At 36.7% G+C, this 17,175-nt stretch overlaps 1 protein-coding gene across 2 annotated transcripts in view; it reads left to right on the forward strand.

Annotated features, from left to right (window-relative positions):
• Positions 1 to 17,175, forward strand: part of TECR (trans-2,3-enoyl-CoA reductase) — a 52,979-nt gene that overhangs the window by 30,413 nt on the left and 5,391 nt on the right. For both annotated transcript variants that reach the window (XM_058165743.1, XM_058165742.1), the window contains 9 exons: positions 7,225 to 7,276; positions 8,148 to 8,192; positions 8,607 to 8,710; positions 8,795 to 8,910; positions 11,348 to 11,453; positions 11,621 to 11,693; positions 13,326 to 13,369; positions 14,048 to 14,105; positions 14,579 to 14,667. In XM_058165743.1, coding sequence (XP_058021726.1) covers positions 7,225 to 7,276; positions 8,148 to 8,192; positions 8,607 to 8,710; positions 8,795 to 8,910; positions 11,348 to 11,453; positions 11,621 to 11,693; positions 13,326 to 13,369; positions 14,048 to 14,105; positions 14,579 to 14,667 — 687 coding nt within the window. The remainder of the gene's footprint in view (positions 1 to 7,224; positions 7,277 to 8,147; positions 8,193 to 8,606; positions 8,711 to 8,794; positions 8,911 to 11,347; positions 11,454 to 11,620; positions 11,694 to 13,325; positions 13,370 to 14,047; positions 14,106 to 14,578; positions 14,668 to 17,175) is intronic.

The raw sequence follows: 17,175 nt of genomic DNA on the forward strand, positions 1-17,175 counted from the left end.
TAGCACAAATCAATAAGATAACCTTTTTTCTGTGTGTGAATGTATGTATGGCTGCTAGGTAGAGATAATGACTAAAAATTCTAAAAATATAAAAATGCAACTCAGAATTCCAGCACAACATTTCTACACCCATTTTATTATTAGTTTATTACAAGGTTTTAAGTCACTTTAATCAAGCAAATATAAATAATTTACAAAAGGGATGTAGCAATAGATAAGCCACAGAAAAAAAGACGAACATATTTAACAACAAAACAAGAATAAGCAGCATCCATACACATCTCAAGTCAGTATGTCATCAATTCCCAACTGTGAGAGCCCCTCTACGAGGGAGCTGGGCGGTTAGGAAATGCCATCAGTGTAATTTCCAAAACAGGATCCACACAACATAAACGAAGTATGCACGCCATCCACTGATGTTAGTTATACTTATAAAATATGAAATACAGTGTCTAAAAATCTAAAAACTAACCTAGATGTTTCAACCTAGATGTTTCAATCATGTACAAATCTGTATGGTCATTTCCTCTAAACCAGGAGTCTCCAACCTTAGTAACTTTAAGGCTTGTGGACTTCAACTCCCAGAGGAACTGGAGACCCCTGGAGACCCCACAAACCTTGGAGCCCCCTGCTCTAAACCTATAATTCTGCCTCTCCAGCTGAATAGTGCAAAATATCGCAAAAAAATGCACTCAACTTTCTTTTTTTGTTTTCTACCTTTTTATAATAATGTTTCTCCCATCAGTAAAATAAACTTCATTGCTTCCTTTGTCTTCCACACCAGTTGGGCTTCCATACAGGATTGGAATCTGGCAGAATAAATGATTAGAACTACACCAACTTTCTCATTTTGCTTAGTGATCATTACTTACATAGCACATTTTCACCACAGAAAATAAGTATTTAAAAGGAAAAGTATTCATTTAAGAAATCTTTACCAATATGCACCTAACAATGTTTCTAATGCCCATACTGCAGTTAGGCAATTTTTTTCACAATCTTTGTACATACAAATTATGGTATTAATTTTACTATTTCACTTTTTGCACTGTATCCAAGGCATCCATAGTTCTGGTATTAAACGTTTGAGTTGAATCAAAGAACTTTTACCTATTTTTCATTCGTTTTCAATATTTTTTATCATTGCTTGATTATTTGATTTCTCAAAAGAAATGTGGAGTGTTTTTAGTAGCTTGGGAATGAATATAAGAATAAATTAAAACCACCTAATATTCTTCTTCAAATTAATATAGGTGCCAATTGTTTCTTAGTTTTTCCTACCACTCTTTTCTTTCCCCCTCTCCTTTTCCCATGTTCCAACTTTCAATATACCCTGTCCCTTGTGCAACTTCCACCTGCTCCACATGGATGAAAAAGTAAAGTAGCCAAGAGTTTTATATTATATACATATACATATACATATACATATACATATACATATACATATACATATACATATACATATACATATAGAATAGAATAGAATAGAATAGAATAGAATAGAATAGAATAGAATAGAATAGAATAGAATTTTTTATTGGCCAAGTGTGATTGGACACACAAGGAATTTGTCTTGGTGCATATGCTCTCAGTGTACATAAAAGAAAAGATATGTTCATCAAGGTACAACATTTACAACACAATTGATGATCAATATATCAATATAAATCATAAGGATTGCCAGCAACAAGTTATAGTCATACAGTCATAAGTGGAAAGAGATTGGTGATGGGAACTATGAAACGATTAATAGTAGTGCAGATTCAGTAAATAGTCTGACAGTGTTGAGGGAATTATTTGTTTAGCAGAGTGATGGCCTTCGGGAAAAAACTGTTCTTGTGTCTAGTTGTTCTGGTGTGCAGTGCTCTATAGCGTCGTTTTGAGGGTAGGAGTTGAAACAGTTTATGTCCAGGATGCGAGGGATCTGCAAATATTTTCACGGCCCTCTTCTTGATTCGTGCAGTATACAGGTCCTCAATGGAAGGCAAGTTGGTAGCAATTATTTTTTCTGCAGTTCTAATTATCCTCTGAAGTCTGTGTTTTTCTTGTTGGGTTGCAGAACCGAACCAGACAGTTATAGAGGTGCAAATGACAGACTCAATAATTCCTCTGTAGAATTGGATCAGCAGCTCCTTGGGCAGTTTGAGCTTACTGAGTTGGCAGAAAGAACATTCTTTGTTGTCCTTTTTAATGATGTTTTGATGTTAGCTGTCCATTTGAGACCTTGCGATATGATAGAACCCAGAAATTTGAAGGTTTCTACTGATGATACTGTGTTGTCAAGTATTGTGAGAGGTGGAAGTATGGAAGGGTTTTTCCTAAAGTCTACCACCATTTCTACGGTTTTGAGTGTGTTCAGTTCCAGATTGTTTTGGTTGCACCACAAGGCTAGTCGCTCGACCTCTCGCCTATATGCGGATTCGTCATTGTCTCGAATGAGACCAATCACTGTTGTGTCATCTGCGAACTTCAGTAGCTTAACAGATGGATCATTGGAGATGCAGTCATTGGTATACAGAGAGAAGAGAAGTGGGAGAGCACATAGCCTTGGGGGCCCTGTGCTAATTGTACAGGTATTTGATGTGATCTTGCTTAGCTTCACCTGCTGCTTCCTGTTTGTTAGGAAGCTTGTGATCCACTTACAAGTCTGTTCCGGTACCTGTAGCTGGTTTAGCTTAGTTAGAAGAATGTCTGGAATGATGGTATTGAATGCTGAACTAAAGTCTACAAAAGGACCCTTGCATAGGTCTTTGGAGACTCAAGATGTTGTAGGATGTAGTGCAGAGCCATATTAACAGCATCATCTGTTGATCTATTTGCTCGGTATGCAAATTGCAAGGGGTCTAACAGCGGATCCGTGATGGTTTTCAGGTAGGAAAGCACTAGCCTTTCAAAGGTTTTCATGACTACAGATGTTAGAACAACTGGTCTGTAGTCATTCAGTTCCTTGATGGTGGGCTTCTTCGGCACTGGGATGATGGTAGAGCGTTTGAAGCAAGAAGGAACATAGCACATCTCTAGTGATTTATTGAAAATATGGGTGAAGATGGGGGCCAATTGGTCAGCACAGACTTTTAAGCAAGAAGGAGTTATCTTGTCTGGGCCTGGAGCTTTTCCTGGCTTTTATCTGTGAAATAGGTCCTGCACTTCCTTTTCTGTGATCACTAGGGGTTGTGAACCCAATGAAATGGGGTCAGTTGTAGGAGGCTTGGCTGTTGTTGGTGTGTCTGAGATGGGGTTGTGGAGATAGGTGGCTGTAGTTTCGTTTCAAACCTGCAGTAAAACTCATTCAGGTTATCTGCCAGTTGTTGATTACCTTCAGCCTGGGAAGGAGGTTTGCCATAGCCGGTGATATTTTTAAGAGTTTTCCACATGTTTGCTGGTTCATTTGCTGAAAATTGATTCTTTAGCTTTTCAGAGTAGCTTCTTTTGCTGCTCTTATCTCCTTGTTAGTGCATTTCTGGCCTGATTGTACAGCATTTTATCACCTTTTCTGTAGGCTTCCTCTTTGGAATGTCGTAGCTGCTTAAGTTTAGGTGTAAACCAAGGTTTGTTGTTACTGTGTATTCACAAGTTCCTTGTAGGTACATATAGGTCTTCACAGAAGCTGACATATGATGTTACAGTATCTGTGAGTTCATCCAGGTCTGCTGAGGTATCTTTAATAATATTCCAATCAGTGCAGTCAAAACATGCCTGTAGCTTTAATTCTGATTCCTCCGTCCAGGTTTTCACTGATTTAATTATTGGTTTTATGGCTTTAAGTCTTTGCCTGTAAGCAGGTACAAGGTGAATCATGCAATGATCAGAGTGTCCTACAGCTGCACGTGGTAAAGACCGATAGGCATCTTTTAGTGTTGTGTAGCAGTGGTCTAGTGTATTCTTGCCTCTGGTGGGACAATTGACATGCTGAAAGTATTTTGGTAGTTCTTTCCTTAAGTTTGCCTTGTTTAGATCTCCCAAAACAATGGCCAGTGAGTCAGGGTGTTTGGCTTCAGCCTCCATGATTTGGTCAGCTAGAGTTCGTAATGCCTTGTTTACACAGGCTTGTGGTGGGACATAAACAGCAATTAGAAGAAATGAGGAAAATTCACGAGGCGAATAGTAAGGTTTGCAGTTGATAATTAGAGTCTCTAAATTGTTGTCACAGAATTTGTAAATTATATTAAAATCTTGACACCAGGTTGAATTAATATATAGGTTGAATTAATATATACATACATATATATATATATATTTCTGAGGTTTTCGCGGGTGTTTGTATGGAGGTCTTTGGTTATTCGGGTTTTCTCCCACGTAAAATTGGAAGTGTCTTGGCGACATTTCGACGAAGTCTCATTCGTCATCTTCAGGCTTCAGCTTCGTGCTTCTGGGTGCTTCTGGTTGCTCCCAGAAGCACAAAGCTGAAGCCTGAAGATGACAAATGAGACTTTGTCGAAACGTCGCCAAGACACTTCCAATTTTACGCGGGAGAAAACCTGAATAACCAAAGACCTACATATATATATATATAGATATAGATAGATAGATAGATAGATAGATAAAGATAGATAGATAGATAGATAGATAGATAGATAGCCTATGGTTTCAGTTGTATCTTTAAAATCTTTCATGTTTGTCATAGTAACATCCAAATATTTAACCTTCTTCTCAATTTGTAGTTTCTGAAGTATAAATCAATCTCACCCATTTTATAAAATTCTCTCCAAAATTCTTATTCCAAAATTTTAAACAGAAAAGTATTTTAAATTGTTTCCTTTTTTCACCTTTGTATATAGTCACATACAGAGCATTCACATACTTATATAATACATGCTGCATGCTTTTGTGCCATGCAAAATCTGTTTAACATGTTAAAATGTCTTCTGTGCCATATAGCATAATCACTTCAACCTGAAAATATGTTTTTATCATTTTTTTTCTTTTTTAAACTTGGAAATAAATCTATAGGCTGAGGATTCTATGTCTCTCATGCATCAGGATTAGGAGAAATAATACCAGGTAAAGATGTCCCAATGGAAGTAGTGGTGGCAGCAGTAATTACCAAGCAGTTACACCCAAATCCAGAGGAGTTTTGGAAGAGAAAGACAAAAGTGCAAAAAAGATAAAAACAAATAGACTAAAAAATGACTTTGCATTTTGCAGGAAATACAAGTACAGGTAGTCTTCAATTTACAAGCATTTGTTCTATTATCTAACCATAGATCAGAAGTTCATTTTTTTCTGTTATACGCAAGAAGTTTATAGGGGATTTCCACTCAGCAACAAATATAGATATTGTCTTTTCTCTAATGAAAGAAATCAATTTAGCCATTTCTGCTAGTTCTATAACTATTCCTCCATTCTGAGTGGTACTGAACCTTTCCACTTTTGAGCATATTAATATTATCCATTACTATCCATACTATCTGTATAATCCATGAATGTTTCAATTTTCTTTCTCTTTTTCCTTTTCTTTCTTAACTTTATATTAGTTTTTGATAGTTTTTTCAGATTTTTTGGAAGAATGCCTAGATTTGCAGAGGTTTTCCCAGCCTGTATTAACCATGGACATATTCACTTTTTTATTTGTTTTAATGCATTGTCTTTGATCTTCGGGTCACACTGGCTAGGATAGAGGGAAGGAGAGAGAGAGAGAAAGATTCTGCACACAGAAACAAATGCACATTTACAAATTTTCTAGTTCATTTTCTGAATGAACACCAAAGATACTTTCATGTTCACATGCATATCTTTCCTGGTGGGGATAAGTTTGAATTCTTCAAGAATCAAGCAGGAAATACTCATTCCATGTTATGGCTTCCAAGAACTGTAATTCCCAGACATGTTTATAACTCCCAGCAAGAATTTATCAGTTTTTTGAAGTTTAGATAGCCCACCTTGACACTTTTCTTATATCTTCTTGCATTTTTTTCATCAAATAAAAATTCATATACAGTTGTATATGTTTTGAGAACTTTTCGTGTCTTCTTTGAACTGATGGTACTGTTATAATTATATAGTGGCATTAATTAATGAATTGTGTGTTAGTTTATTGACATGGCTATATGTACTCTGGGAAAAATAGGAGGCAGGAGTATTAGATAGGTTCACCACCTCTAGTTGAACAAAACTTTTATATATATTAAAGGCATGTTGAAAATATAATTAACATATTTGTGCTAAGTGTTTTTATTACACAAGAAGGCTCTCATTTCTTTTCTTTTTTTAAAAAAAGAGAAGGCTCTTAGTTGCAATAAACTTGCTTTGTTGCTTTATAAATTTTATGAGTGTGCCACTTCACTGTAAAGAACTAACTAGCCTTCAAGTTACATTAGGCAGTCAGTATTGGTGACATCATTGTTGATTTAAGAAGTCAGTTTCAGTATCCTTTGACTATTAATTCATTTCATCCAAACGTATTCTGGACCATAGAAATAGCTTTCCAAGGTGGAAGAGAACCAGTTTACATTCACTTCTTACTGTAAAAGGATTAAAATAGAGATGATGCAATGATTATACAAAGAAAGCAACAAGAGTTACTAAGAAAGGGAGAACAAAACATCTAACCACATTCTTGATGTTGTGTTCTTACAAAAGTGATTGTGAACAACGTAAAGGGATTAACACCTCTGCCAACAGATTCCTATTGACCAGAGCCTAGGTATGTGCAATGCTTTAGATTTTCTTTGAAATTTGTGGGAACATGAATGTGCCAGATGTTTGTAACTCATTAAAGGATTTTCTCCCTAGGATTGCATGGCTGTAGTAGAGAAACATCTGTAGCAGCCATGCAACCATAGAAAAATTTGCAAGTGCACAGACAACTGTTGCATACATGCTTTTCAGTATTCCAAAGACTTAGTCTGGATTGAATACAAACTTGCACCACTAGATGTACTAGATAGTTCTTGCTCCCAAGCCACTAGCTGATAAGACTACAGAAGTGTGTGACAGAAACACATTTCTAATGTTATCTCTAGCAGTGTTTCTGAGGTGCTAGGAAGATATTGTTCATCACAGCTTTTTTAATTTTCTAATTGGCTCATTTAGTATTATTTTGCTTAACATGCTGATGTGGTATATTTCCAGTTTAGGCATAATTTGAATATGCACTTGTTATGGCATTTTTATTGTTGTTGCCTGTTTGTTGAGCTAGAAAGTAGTTAAATTAAAGTGGTCTTACTTGATTATACAGAATAGTATCCTTTGGTTTTCTGATTCCTCTTGTATATTTCCTTTCAGGTAGAGCCCAATGCTACCATAACTGAAATCAAGAATCTCTTTACCAAGTCTCGTATGTATAGAAAAATATCACCTTTGTTGTTTATCATATCTTTGTGATTGGTTTCAATATTGAAAGCGAAGAGCACCTTAATTTATTAATAAAATTAGCTATTGAAAACTTTTATTATATCACTTAAATGGTACATTTTTGAAAATATAATTATTTTTCTTCGATTAGAATTAAAGATCAGTAGCTTCAGCTTATGAATTTATTTATTTTTTATCCCTTTACGGCAGAGGTCAAACTCATGTCGTCATGTTGTCATCACGTGACGTATCGTGACTTTTTCCCCCTTCGCTAAAACGGGTATGGGTGTGGCCAGCGCATGACACATCCGCCCCGCTGGCCGCGAGTTTGACACCCCTGCTTTATGGAGTTGAGAAAGAAAATGTGTAGATTAACAGCATTTCCCCCTTCATGCTGATTTGTTTCTTGATCAGTTGCTTTTACTTGCTGTGGAAGGTAAAGCAATCTGAAGCAGATGAGAGGATCTAAGATTTGTTTGTGTTTTCATCAATTTTCTAGTGCTCTCCAGATCTTTTGGGCTTCAGCTGTCATATGGCCATGTAGGTTATCTGTCTAAACTTGTATAAAACCTTTAAAGAAATAGTAATATCTATGAGTTTGGTCATATACCCAACTACTTTATTAGTCATGTGTATAGATTGTACTACTAGTATAAGACACTGTTTGGAAATTTTATATATTGACCCAGAATGAGTAACTTTCTCTAATTTTTAAATTTTCTTTCTCATGAAAACTCTGGGGCAAATATTTTTTTGTCTACCTCCATATCTCTAAATTGCTCTTGAGTGCTGCCAACTGATGGCACTAATGGTTCTGACTCATTATAAGAAAACTTATATTTTTCTTTCCTCAGACCCTCAATGGTATCCAGCCCGGCAGTCCCTGCGACTAGATCCCAGTAAGTTGCTGTGCTAAAATATCTCCTAATACTTGACTTCCTCTGTTAAGGATAATGTTTTTGGTAAAAAATATGGAAAAGAACCAAACAAAAGCTGGTACTTGCTTGAATGAGATTGTATTAGAGAATAACATTGGTGTGGACATTCTGTGGTTTGGGAATTCACAAGAAGGGCCTCTTTGAAAGAAATCTTTACCTACCAATCGTTAATTGCTAATGGTTTGATTCATGAATGAAGTAAGAAGATAATTAAGCATCTTTCATCTTGGGTTACTGTGCATAGGTTTGTCCTTTAGATTGTAAGGCTAATTATTTTTTCTTTGTTGTGTAGCCAAGCAAGCAACTGTTGTGTTTGATGTTCAAGTCAAGATTCTAAGTCCCCCAGAGTTTCAGTATGATTTCTCTTTCTTCTAGAGGGAAAGTCTTTGAAGGATGAAGATATCCTTCAGAATTTGCCAGTTGGTACAACAGCAACATTTTATTTCCGGGACTTAGGCGCACAGATCAGCTGGGTGACTGTGAGTAGTATTTCAGTTCTCCTCAAGAAAGCACTTCCCTGTGAGTTCCTTCTGCCTTTCTACATTCTGTTTTTGTTCTGTCAGGTATTTCTCACAGAGTATGCTGGGCCCCTCCTCATTTACCTGATGTTTTATTTCCGGGTTCCTTTCATTTATGGCTCAAGATATGGCTTCACCTCCAGCAAGTACTCTGTTGTTCAGTAAGTATTTAAAGGCCATAATATCCATTTTACTGATTACATTTAATTTAAACTGAAATGTTTTCCACTAAGTAAGCTGAAATCTTCTCCAAGGAAGGGCAATCCCAAACTTAATTTATTTTTCTTCCTTGCTAGGACTAGACATTTCCCTTCATATGTCTTGCTTTTGTAAAGGAAAACTTCCCTGTATTCCAACTAACATTTCTAGAGTTGGCAGAAAAGAATTGGTTTGAATATTGAATTCCTTTTTGCAATTGGGTATTATTGAAGAGTCACATAAGGATATAAAGTTTTGCTCCATAGACTAAAGGTACATTCTGTGCTATAAAATAGCCAGCTGGATGCATTTGGAAGCTCACAAATTTAGGTGGGAGTAACTGCCACCTTCTAATTACATATTCCCATAATCAGTATTTAAAGCACACTGCTATGATTCAGGAGGTAGTAAGATGCTATCTGTATTGGTAATCATTGATACTTATGGCACAACATAGGAGAATAATCCCATCAGGTCAAGATTCAAGAGTCCATCTGCATTTAAAAGACAAAGGCTATTCTTTTGAAGACAGCAAAGTCCACATTTTGGACAGAGGGGACCGCTGGTTGAGAGGTCAAAAAATTGAACAGCCCTCTCTCAACAGAGGGGGAGGGACACAACATTATCTATCTCCAGTCTACAATACAGTCCTTTCAACATTTCCAAGAAGCCTCCAGACCCAGTTGTACCACTCAGATGACCCAAAGGACATAGATAAACCTCCAGGTGGCCTCAACAATTTTTTAAAAGAATGCAAATGGCCAGCTGTCTGCAAGGAGTTCCCCACCATCCAGTCACAGCTGAAGAAGCTTCTCAGTTGAGAAGTGAAACATCTTCAAAGAAAAACAAGAAAGTCCAGTTGCCTCTTGAAAAAGCACCTTTGGGACAACCATGACCCGAATGACTGAGAATGTCCATAGACGTTTGCCGATTTGGCACTCTGCATGGAAGAGATAACTTTCCAAGAGAGTCATTTCAGCAGTCTTCAATTTCAACATCTTGCTCAGCAACCTAAATTTGGTTTCCAGGCCTGCCTGCCTATTTTCTTCACATTGTTAGTACTGAGGTGCATCCCATCTACTGATTCTAGTCCAGCATTACCTGTCAAGCTTATCTAGATAGCACATGAGGTCTGCATCTTCACAGTGGGAGGACAAATCACCATATGGTTGGCAAGCCTGTTCTATTTGACTAAGGATGATAGAAATATAACAATAGGACAGCTCAATAATAGAATAGAATAATTAATAATAGAATAATAAGAGTTCCTAATAATAACGTTCTTCACTACTGGAAGCATCCTCCATGAGGCAATATATGTGTTCAGTCACAAAGAGTGGATTCATTCTTAAGCTTTCTTTCCTCTTCCATGGGTGGAGTGCCTTCTACCTTAAAAGAGTTTTATTTTTCTGTAATTTATGAGGAACCATGGTTAGGATGAGAGGCACCATCACCCTTGAAGGCCTCTACTGCCACCCTCCCTGTCTCTCTCTTAGCTTCTCCAGTTCAGTTACTTGAAATTGCCTCTCCCAGTGAGTTCCCATTGTTCCCATGACATGGCAAATATAAAAAGCCTCCACAGCACAGGGCAAGTATTTGAGAGATCATCTCTCTCCAATTATATCTATCCATCCCATCATATCCAGCAGGAGAAAAATGTTACAGATCCTGTCTATTAGGGAATGTCATTTGACAGGGCCCAGGAAGAGGACCTTTTCTGCCCCTTTAGAATATCATCCCCCAGAGATTAGATTTGCCCCAACCGAGCTAGCCTTATGTAAGGTCTTAAAGCAGACCTGGGCATTTCATGACCCGCAGGCAGTCCCAGTCCAGCACGCAGTAGTGGTATCAGCTGGGACAGCAGCAACGGAAGCAAGGTGGTGGGAGTGGGGCAGTGGTGGGGGTGGAGGTGGAGGTAGGGCAGTGACAGGTGGCAGGGCAGCAATGGCGGGGGTCGAAAGCGGGCCCCCACAACAGTCCCAGTTTCTCATGTGACCCCTTGGAAAAATTAATTGTCCAGCCTGTCTTAAAGTCATGGTTGGGTCACCATAGGGAAGCAGGGTTTGTTCCAAAGCTTATGCAGTGCTTGTGCTGGTTTGTTTGTTGATTGGTTATTTACATTTTTACCTCAACTACTGATTATTTTAAAAAATAATTTAAGTATTTTTTATTGTTATACATAGTTATGTAGTGCTTTTAACTGCTTTTAGCTACTTAGAGTCAAAAATTTGAGATGGGTGGCCATATAAATTTAAATAATAAATAGATTAACATTGGAAACATGGATATACCTTATCCTTTGGCTGATAATAATCAAATATATTAGAATAGTATCTGTATTTTATGGGGGTAAGGTTGTGATTCTATTGTCAGCCATCTCTGTTTTCCTTTCCTTTCTAGCCTGGCTTGCATTTGTCACTCTTTCCATTATGTCAAGCGCCTCCTCGAGACCCTTTTTGTCCACAGATTCTCCCATGGAACAATGCCTTTACGTAACATCTTCAAGGTAATGACATTTTCAAGCAACATAGCTATAGACTAAAAACTGCCTTCCTTTTCTGCTGGATCTATTCATGGAGCAATGAAACTGAGGTAGTCAGCAAGTCCCTTTTTTATATATACTGCTACTAATCTATTACATCTTTAATGTGACACTTTTAATTCTTTCCTCAGAATTGCACTTACTATTGGGGCTTTGCAGCCTGGATGGCATATTACATCAATCACCCGTTGTATACACCACCTGGTAAGCTAAGAACAGAATAATATTGGTTGATTAAAGAAGTCCATTTGATTTCTAAGAAGCTATAACCAGAAGTGTGTACTGGGGTTGGGGTGGGGTTGGGGAATCTCAGAATGGGCTTGCATAGGAATAGGTTCTGTCTAGTTAATATGCTTCTCACTGAATGAGTGCTAATAGATTTACATAATGGTGAACTAGTCATTGGAGCTGTACAGATTTCTTGTCTTGAGAAATGGAATAAATACATAATTGAGCAGAATTCTAGCTTTCTTTCTTTTTTCTAAAGGCCCTTCAATTGAAAATACTAGCTTAAAAACGTAACTAATGTCTGGTAAATTCTTCAGATCAGAAGCAACAGTAAATATTTGTTGAAGTAGAGCAAGATTTCCAGGAAATTTCCAGGAGATCAAAAAGGAAGTTCCTAGTGCCTCAAATAATTTCTTGAATGGAAAAATACGTAAGCATATTCTTTAGTTGAGGGACAGGTGTATAATTTCTTTCCTATCTTTCCCCCTGAGGATTCCTCAGATCAAGTAATTTCATGTAATCTAATTTCTCTAACTTTATTTTCTTTAAATTGGCTTCTGTCACAAGGGTAGCCTCACTCATTCTCCTCTGTTTTAGAATTACAGTTGACATACTTTCCCTTAGAGATGCTTTCTTTACGAATTACTGCTCTGGACTTGACTCCTTTTTAAACAGTTCAAGTTTCAGTCTAGGTCTAGGGAGATCTCATTCAAATATTCTCTTGGACATTAAAGTCATTATTTTAGGTCTGTTTGTTATAAGTCAGCTATACAAATCTCACAAGTTATGAAGATGAAAAGCATGGGGGGAAAGGCAGCATATCGTATGTGCCATATAAAACTCTGTGCAGAGAACACAGGATATAATTTGGTGCAAATTATTTCACGTCTTAATTAAAACATATATGCTAACTGATTAAGATATTTCATATCAAAAGTTATATCATATTTGAAGTTATTTTTATACATATTCTTGTTTCATTCGTATCGTTCCAATTGTCGCTCCTATACTTTTAAATGTGCTATTTTTATATTTTAAATAAAGTAATAAGTAGTAAACATTCTTTTTAACACAGTTGTGTATGAAAAATTGTTCTCCTCTTCTGGTCCTAAATCTCCTTAGATTAAAGGGTTCCAATGTAATGAAAAAGGAAGAAAAAACATACATCTGTACATCTTATTATGAGCCTTTGGTGAGGAACCTTTATCAAAGGCTTTATGAAAATCCATGTTTACAACATTTCATGCATTAAACTGGCAACATGCTTTTTGACATCTTCAAAAATGTCTAGGTGAATCAACTTCTTTGTTTCATTTGTTGGTTTGATTTATCATATAATTACTTAGTGAATGGTGAAAGGAAAAAGAAAACTCTGAAGGGATTAACTAAAGGTCTTTAGTTTATCCTTGGTTTTTCTCTTCCTTACGAGTATTAATATGCTAGCACACATATAACTATAGTTGCTGTCATGAGATTCTCTTTCATTTAGTTGGAAAATCTTGAGCTCTCTCATTGGAGAATCTTTTTTCTTCTAAGAATGTTCTAGGTGCTCCAGTTGTTGTAGATACTCTAACAGTGTTTTGGTTTCTTTTTCTGTTTTTTTTTCAGCATATGGACATGAACAAGTGAAATTGGCGCTTATCATATTTCTGGTAATAATTTGTAATTTTTGAATAGCCCTTTACCTAAAAAATGGTGTATATGTAATAGAAAATAGGCAGATGTTTTAGACAGAGCCTAGGCCTATCTATGGTGGGAAGTTTTCTCATGCAAAGTCAAGTGTTAAAAATCAAGGAATTGTTTTATGCAGATTGATAAGATAATATTGGATTTTTTTACAAACCATAGTAGTTCCCTCAAATAAGAGAATACACCTGCACCAAAGAAAATCAAGTGAAAGTACAAAAGGGGAAAATAAGGCAGGAGAAAGAAAAAAGGCAACAATGTTTTTTTTTAAGTTTATTTAGTTATGGTACTGGAAAATACTGGGTCCTGAGCTTCTTGTCTTAGAGCAAGAACTTACTTAGGCACAATTTTAGAACATCTTATTAGTGCCAGAGTTGTTAAATTGTTTTGGACTGTTGAGAATAAAAGACGAGAAGACATGAGTGATAAAAATCCCTTGTTTAATGTTGTATGTAAAACATTAAAAGTTTTGTCTTTTCCTCCAAGCAAATTCCCAAGATTTCTACAAAATTATTTGAATCACAGATGGGGCGAGCTCTGGGAGGTTTCTGTGCCACTATCTGGCCTCTAGTGGTGATAGTAAGCATTAAAAAAACCAATTCTTGCCCCTTCCCTGCTAACACTGGTTTTGTGTCCTCTTGCAGTTCTGTCAGCTGGGAAACTTTTCTATTCATATTGCTCTGCGAAATCTGCGCCCAGCTGGTGAGTACAGAGAAAAGGCCAAATGGAAGTGCAGATGTCTGTATTAAAAACACCCCCTGCTCTGTAGTGGGAACAGCTGGCGCTTTAAATAACAAGCCAGTCGTAGGTGCCCAGAGGTAATCACTTGACATCTGAAAGCCAAACAAGGAAAAGAAGAGAGTGCTCTGTCAGGTTTGGGTAGGAAGAAAGGAAGAGTTTTGCAGTTTTTTGGAGGTGGGCTGAAGCTACATCAGGCAAAATGAGAATTTTTTTTGTTATGGGCTAAAACCATGCTAGAATCTTTGGTATGTATCTCTTTTTTTAACTGTGAAGTATACAGATGTTTCTTTTTCTCACCTTTGATAAAGAGAAGGGAGACTTTTACAAGTCTAATGCTTTACTGTAACTCTTGTGTGTATTGTTAGATGATAGATTTTTTTATTGCATGCAAATTGGGTCTTTATCTCAATAAACATTCTTGCGATTTCTTCCAGGTTCAAAGACCAGGAAGATCCCATTCCCTACGAAGAACCCATTTACATGGCTTTTCTTGCTGGTCTCTTGTCCCAATTATACCTATGAGGTATGGCTGTGTTTTATGTTTGGAACAAATTCTGTACATCTGTATTTTATTAATGAATTCTGCTTCACAGGAAACATATAGGTATAGTAACAGTATCTCGGCAAATAGTCTGAAAATCATTACTTTTATCTGTCTTTAATTGAATGATTAATTCTTGTTGCTCAGAAGCTTCCTCCACCCTTGATTTAAATTGAAATTTCATGACAGATGAAAATCTAGTTTCATCTTGAATCATCCAGCAAAGTGGACCTTATTTTTTCTCTCAGCAATTGGTTCCACTGCTGACTTACTCTTTCAGAAGACCCCCTTTTTTTAAAAAAAAATAATCAATGAGAATATCCATTCATTCTTGCAATTTAAAATCATTATTATGCATCCTAGAATGATAGAAAGTAGGTTGTGATCTTGTATATGATAATCATTCAGATATTTGAGGGGAGATATGATAGTATACTTGTCTTCGCTCAAAGTTAAAAATTCTCAATTACTTCAAATTCTTATTATATAACTTTGTTTTAGTCCCTTGATCATGCTTCTTACATTTCTTTGAACCTGTTATAGTTTCTCTGAATGCTTTGTGAGAAATAGCACCCAGAATCAACTTAAGTAAGACATTTGATACAGTAAACACAGCCTACTTCTTGGTAAGATAGAACAATGTGGGATAGACAGCATCACCATCAGATGGATTTGCAGTTGGCTGACCAACCACACTCAGCGTGTGGTCCTCAATGGAAATACATCTATGTGGAGGGAAGCATGCAAGCTTCTATCTTTGCCCAGTGCTCTTCAACACCTTCATAAATCATCTTCAGCTGCCCAGAGTTGTTGGATACAATATGGGCAGCAAATACATTTAATTAATTAATAAGGGACTCATCAAATTTGCAGATGACACCAAGTTTGGGGGGATTGTTAACACTTTGGAAGATATGTTCAAGATTCAAGATCTTGACAGACTTGAACATTAGGCTCCATCCAACAAGATGCAGTTCAGTGATGAGAAAAGCAAGGTCTTGCACTTAATAAAGAATCAAGTGCACAGGCACAGGATAGACAGTAACAGTATTAACTGTTTCAACAGTATTAACTGTGAGAGGGATCTAGATGTCCTGATCGATCACCATTTAAGTATGAATCAGCAGTGTGCTGCAGGTGCCAAAAAAGTCAACGTTGTCCTAGGCTGCATCAACAGGGATTGCATCAAGATTATGGGAAGAGATAGTACCACTCCCTACTGCACTAGTGAGGCCACATTTGGAATACTAGGTCAAGTTCTGATCACCAGGACACATAATAAATACTGAGGGGCTAGAAAGAGTACGGAGATGATAAGGGGGAGGCTAAATCGTATAAAGAAGAGCTAAGGGAGCTTGGTATGTTTAGCTTAACAAAGATAAGGTTTAGGGGTGAAATGGTAGCAATCTTCCAATACTTGAAGGGCTGTCAGTGGAAAGAGGTTGTTAATTTATTCTCCATAGTACCTGAGGGCAGGACAAGAAGCAAAGGATGAAAGTTTATCAGAGGGAAATCCTACCTGACAATAAGGAGGAATTTCCTGACAGTGAGAATCAATGGAACAGTTTGTCTCCCAGTGTTGAATACTTGAGGTATTCAAGAAAAGATTGGGCAACCATTTGTCCTTGGGAAGGGGTTTGGGCTAGAAGTCCTCCAAGGATCCCCTTCCTTCCTTATGATTCTGTATTTTATAAATTGGATATAGTGGGGTCTAACTAAGTAAAGTAGAACAATTATCTCTAATCATCTCAAACTATATTTCTTTGATGGTTCATCCAGTTGATTTTGTCCATTTTGCACTCGCTCCATACTCATTTATGAGCAGAAACTATTCATTTCTGCAACCTATCAAGATTGTTTGAAATTTATTAAGTTACCCAAGTAATTTTAAAAGATAGAAGAGTAAAGAGAGTCCATTTTGGACCCTGTTAAAATGTATAATTCTGGTTCAAAGTAGATGGTTCTTTGAAGTTGTTTTTTCAGAAGCTGTGTATCCACTTGTCATGTCATCCCATTCACACTTAACTATCGTTAATCAGAATGTCATGGGATACTCTGTGAAAGACTTTGCTGAAGTCAAGATACATTAAACCTATAGCATTCCAGATTAGCTAAGAGAATGAGATAATGTTAGTGTGATGAAACTTGTTCTTACCAAATTCATGCTAGTGTCTTTTAATTATTTTTAATTATTACCTTGTTTGCAATATATTTTTAGATTAATCTCTTTAAGATCAGCTCTCAAATCTTCCCACCTATTAGACTAGTGTGTAATTCTCTGGATCCTTTCCCCATTCCTGAAATAGGAACACATCTGAGCTCATTGAGTCATATGCCACCTGTTCTCTAGAATTTCTCAGAGTTCAGCGTGTCCATCAGCAACATTTTTCACATCCAAATGAGTTGTATTTTAGGAAATACGAAAGGTGTACTCATTTGAAAAGAATAGATACTTCAGTCCTCTTTGTCCATTTGTCTTTATATTTATCA

Source organism: Ahaetulla prasina, chromosome 2, assembly GCF_028640845.1.
Source record: "Ahaetulla prasina isolate Xishuangbanna chromosome 2, ASM2864084v1, whole genome shotgun sequence".
NCBI classification, from domain to species: Eukaryota; Metazoa; Chordata; class Lepidosauria; order Squamata; family Colubridae; genus Ahaetulla; species Ahaetulla prasina.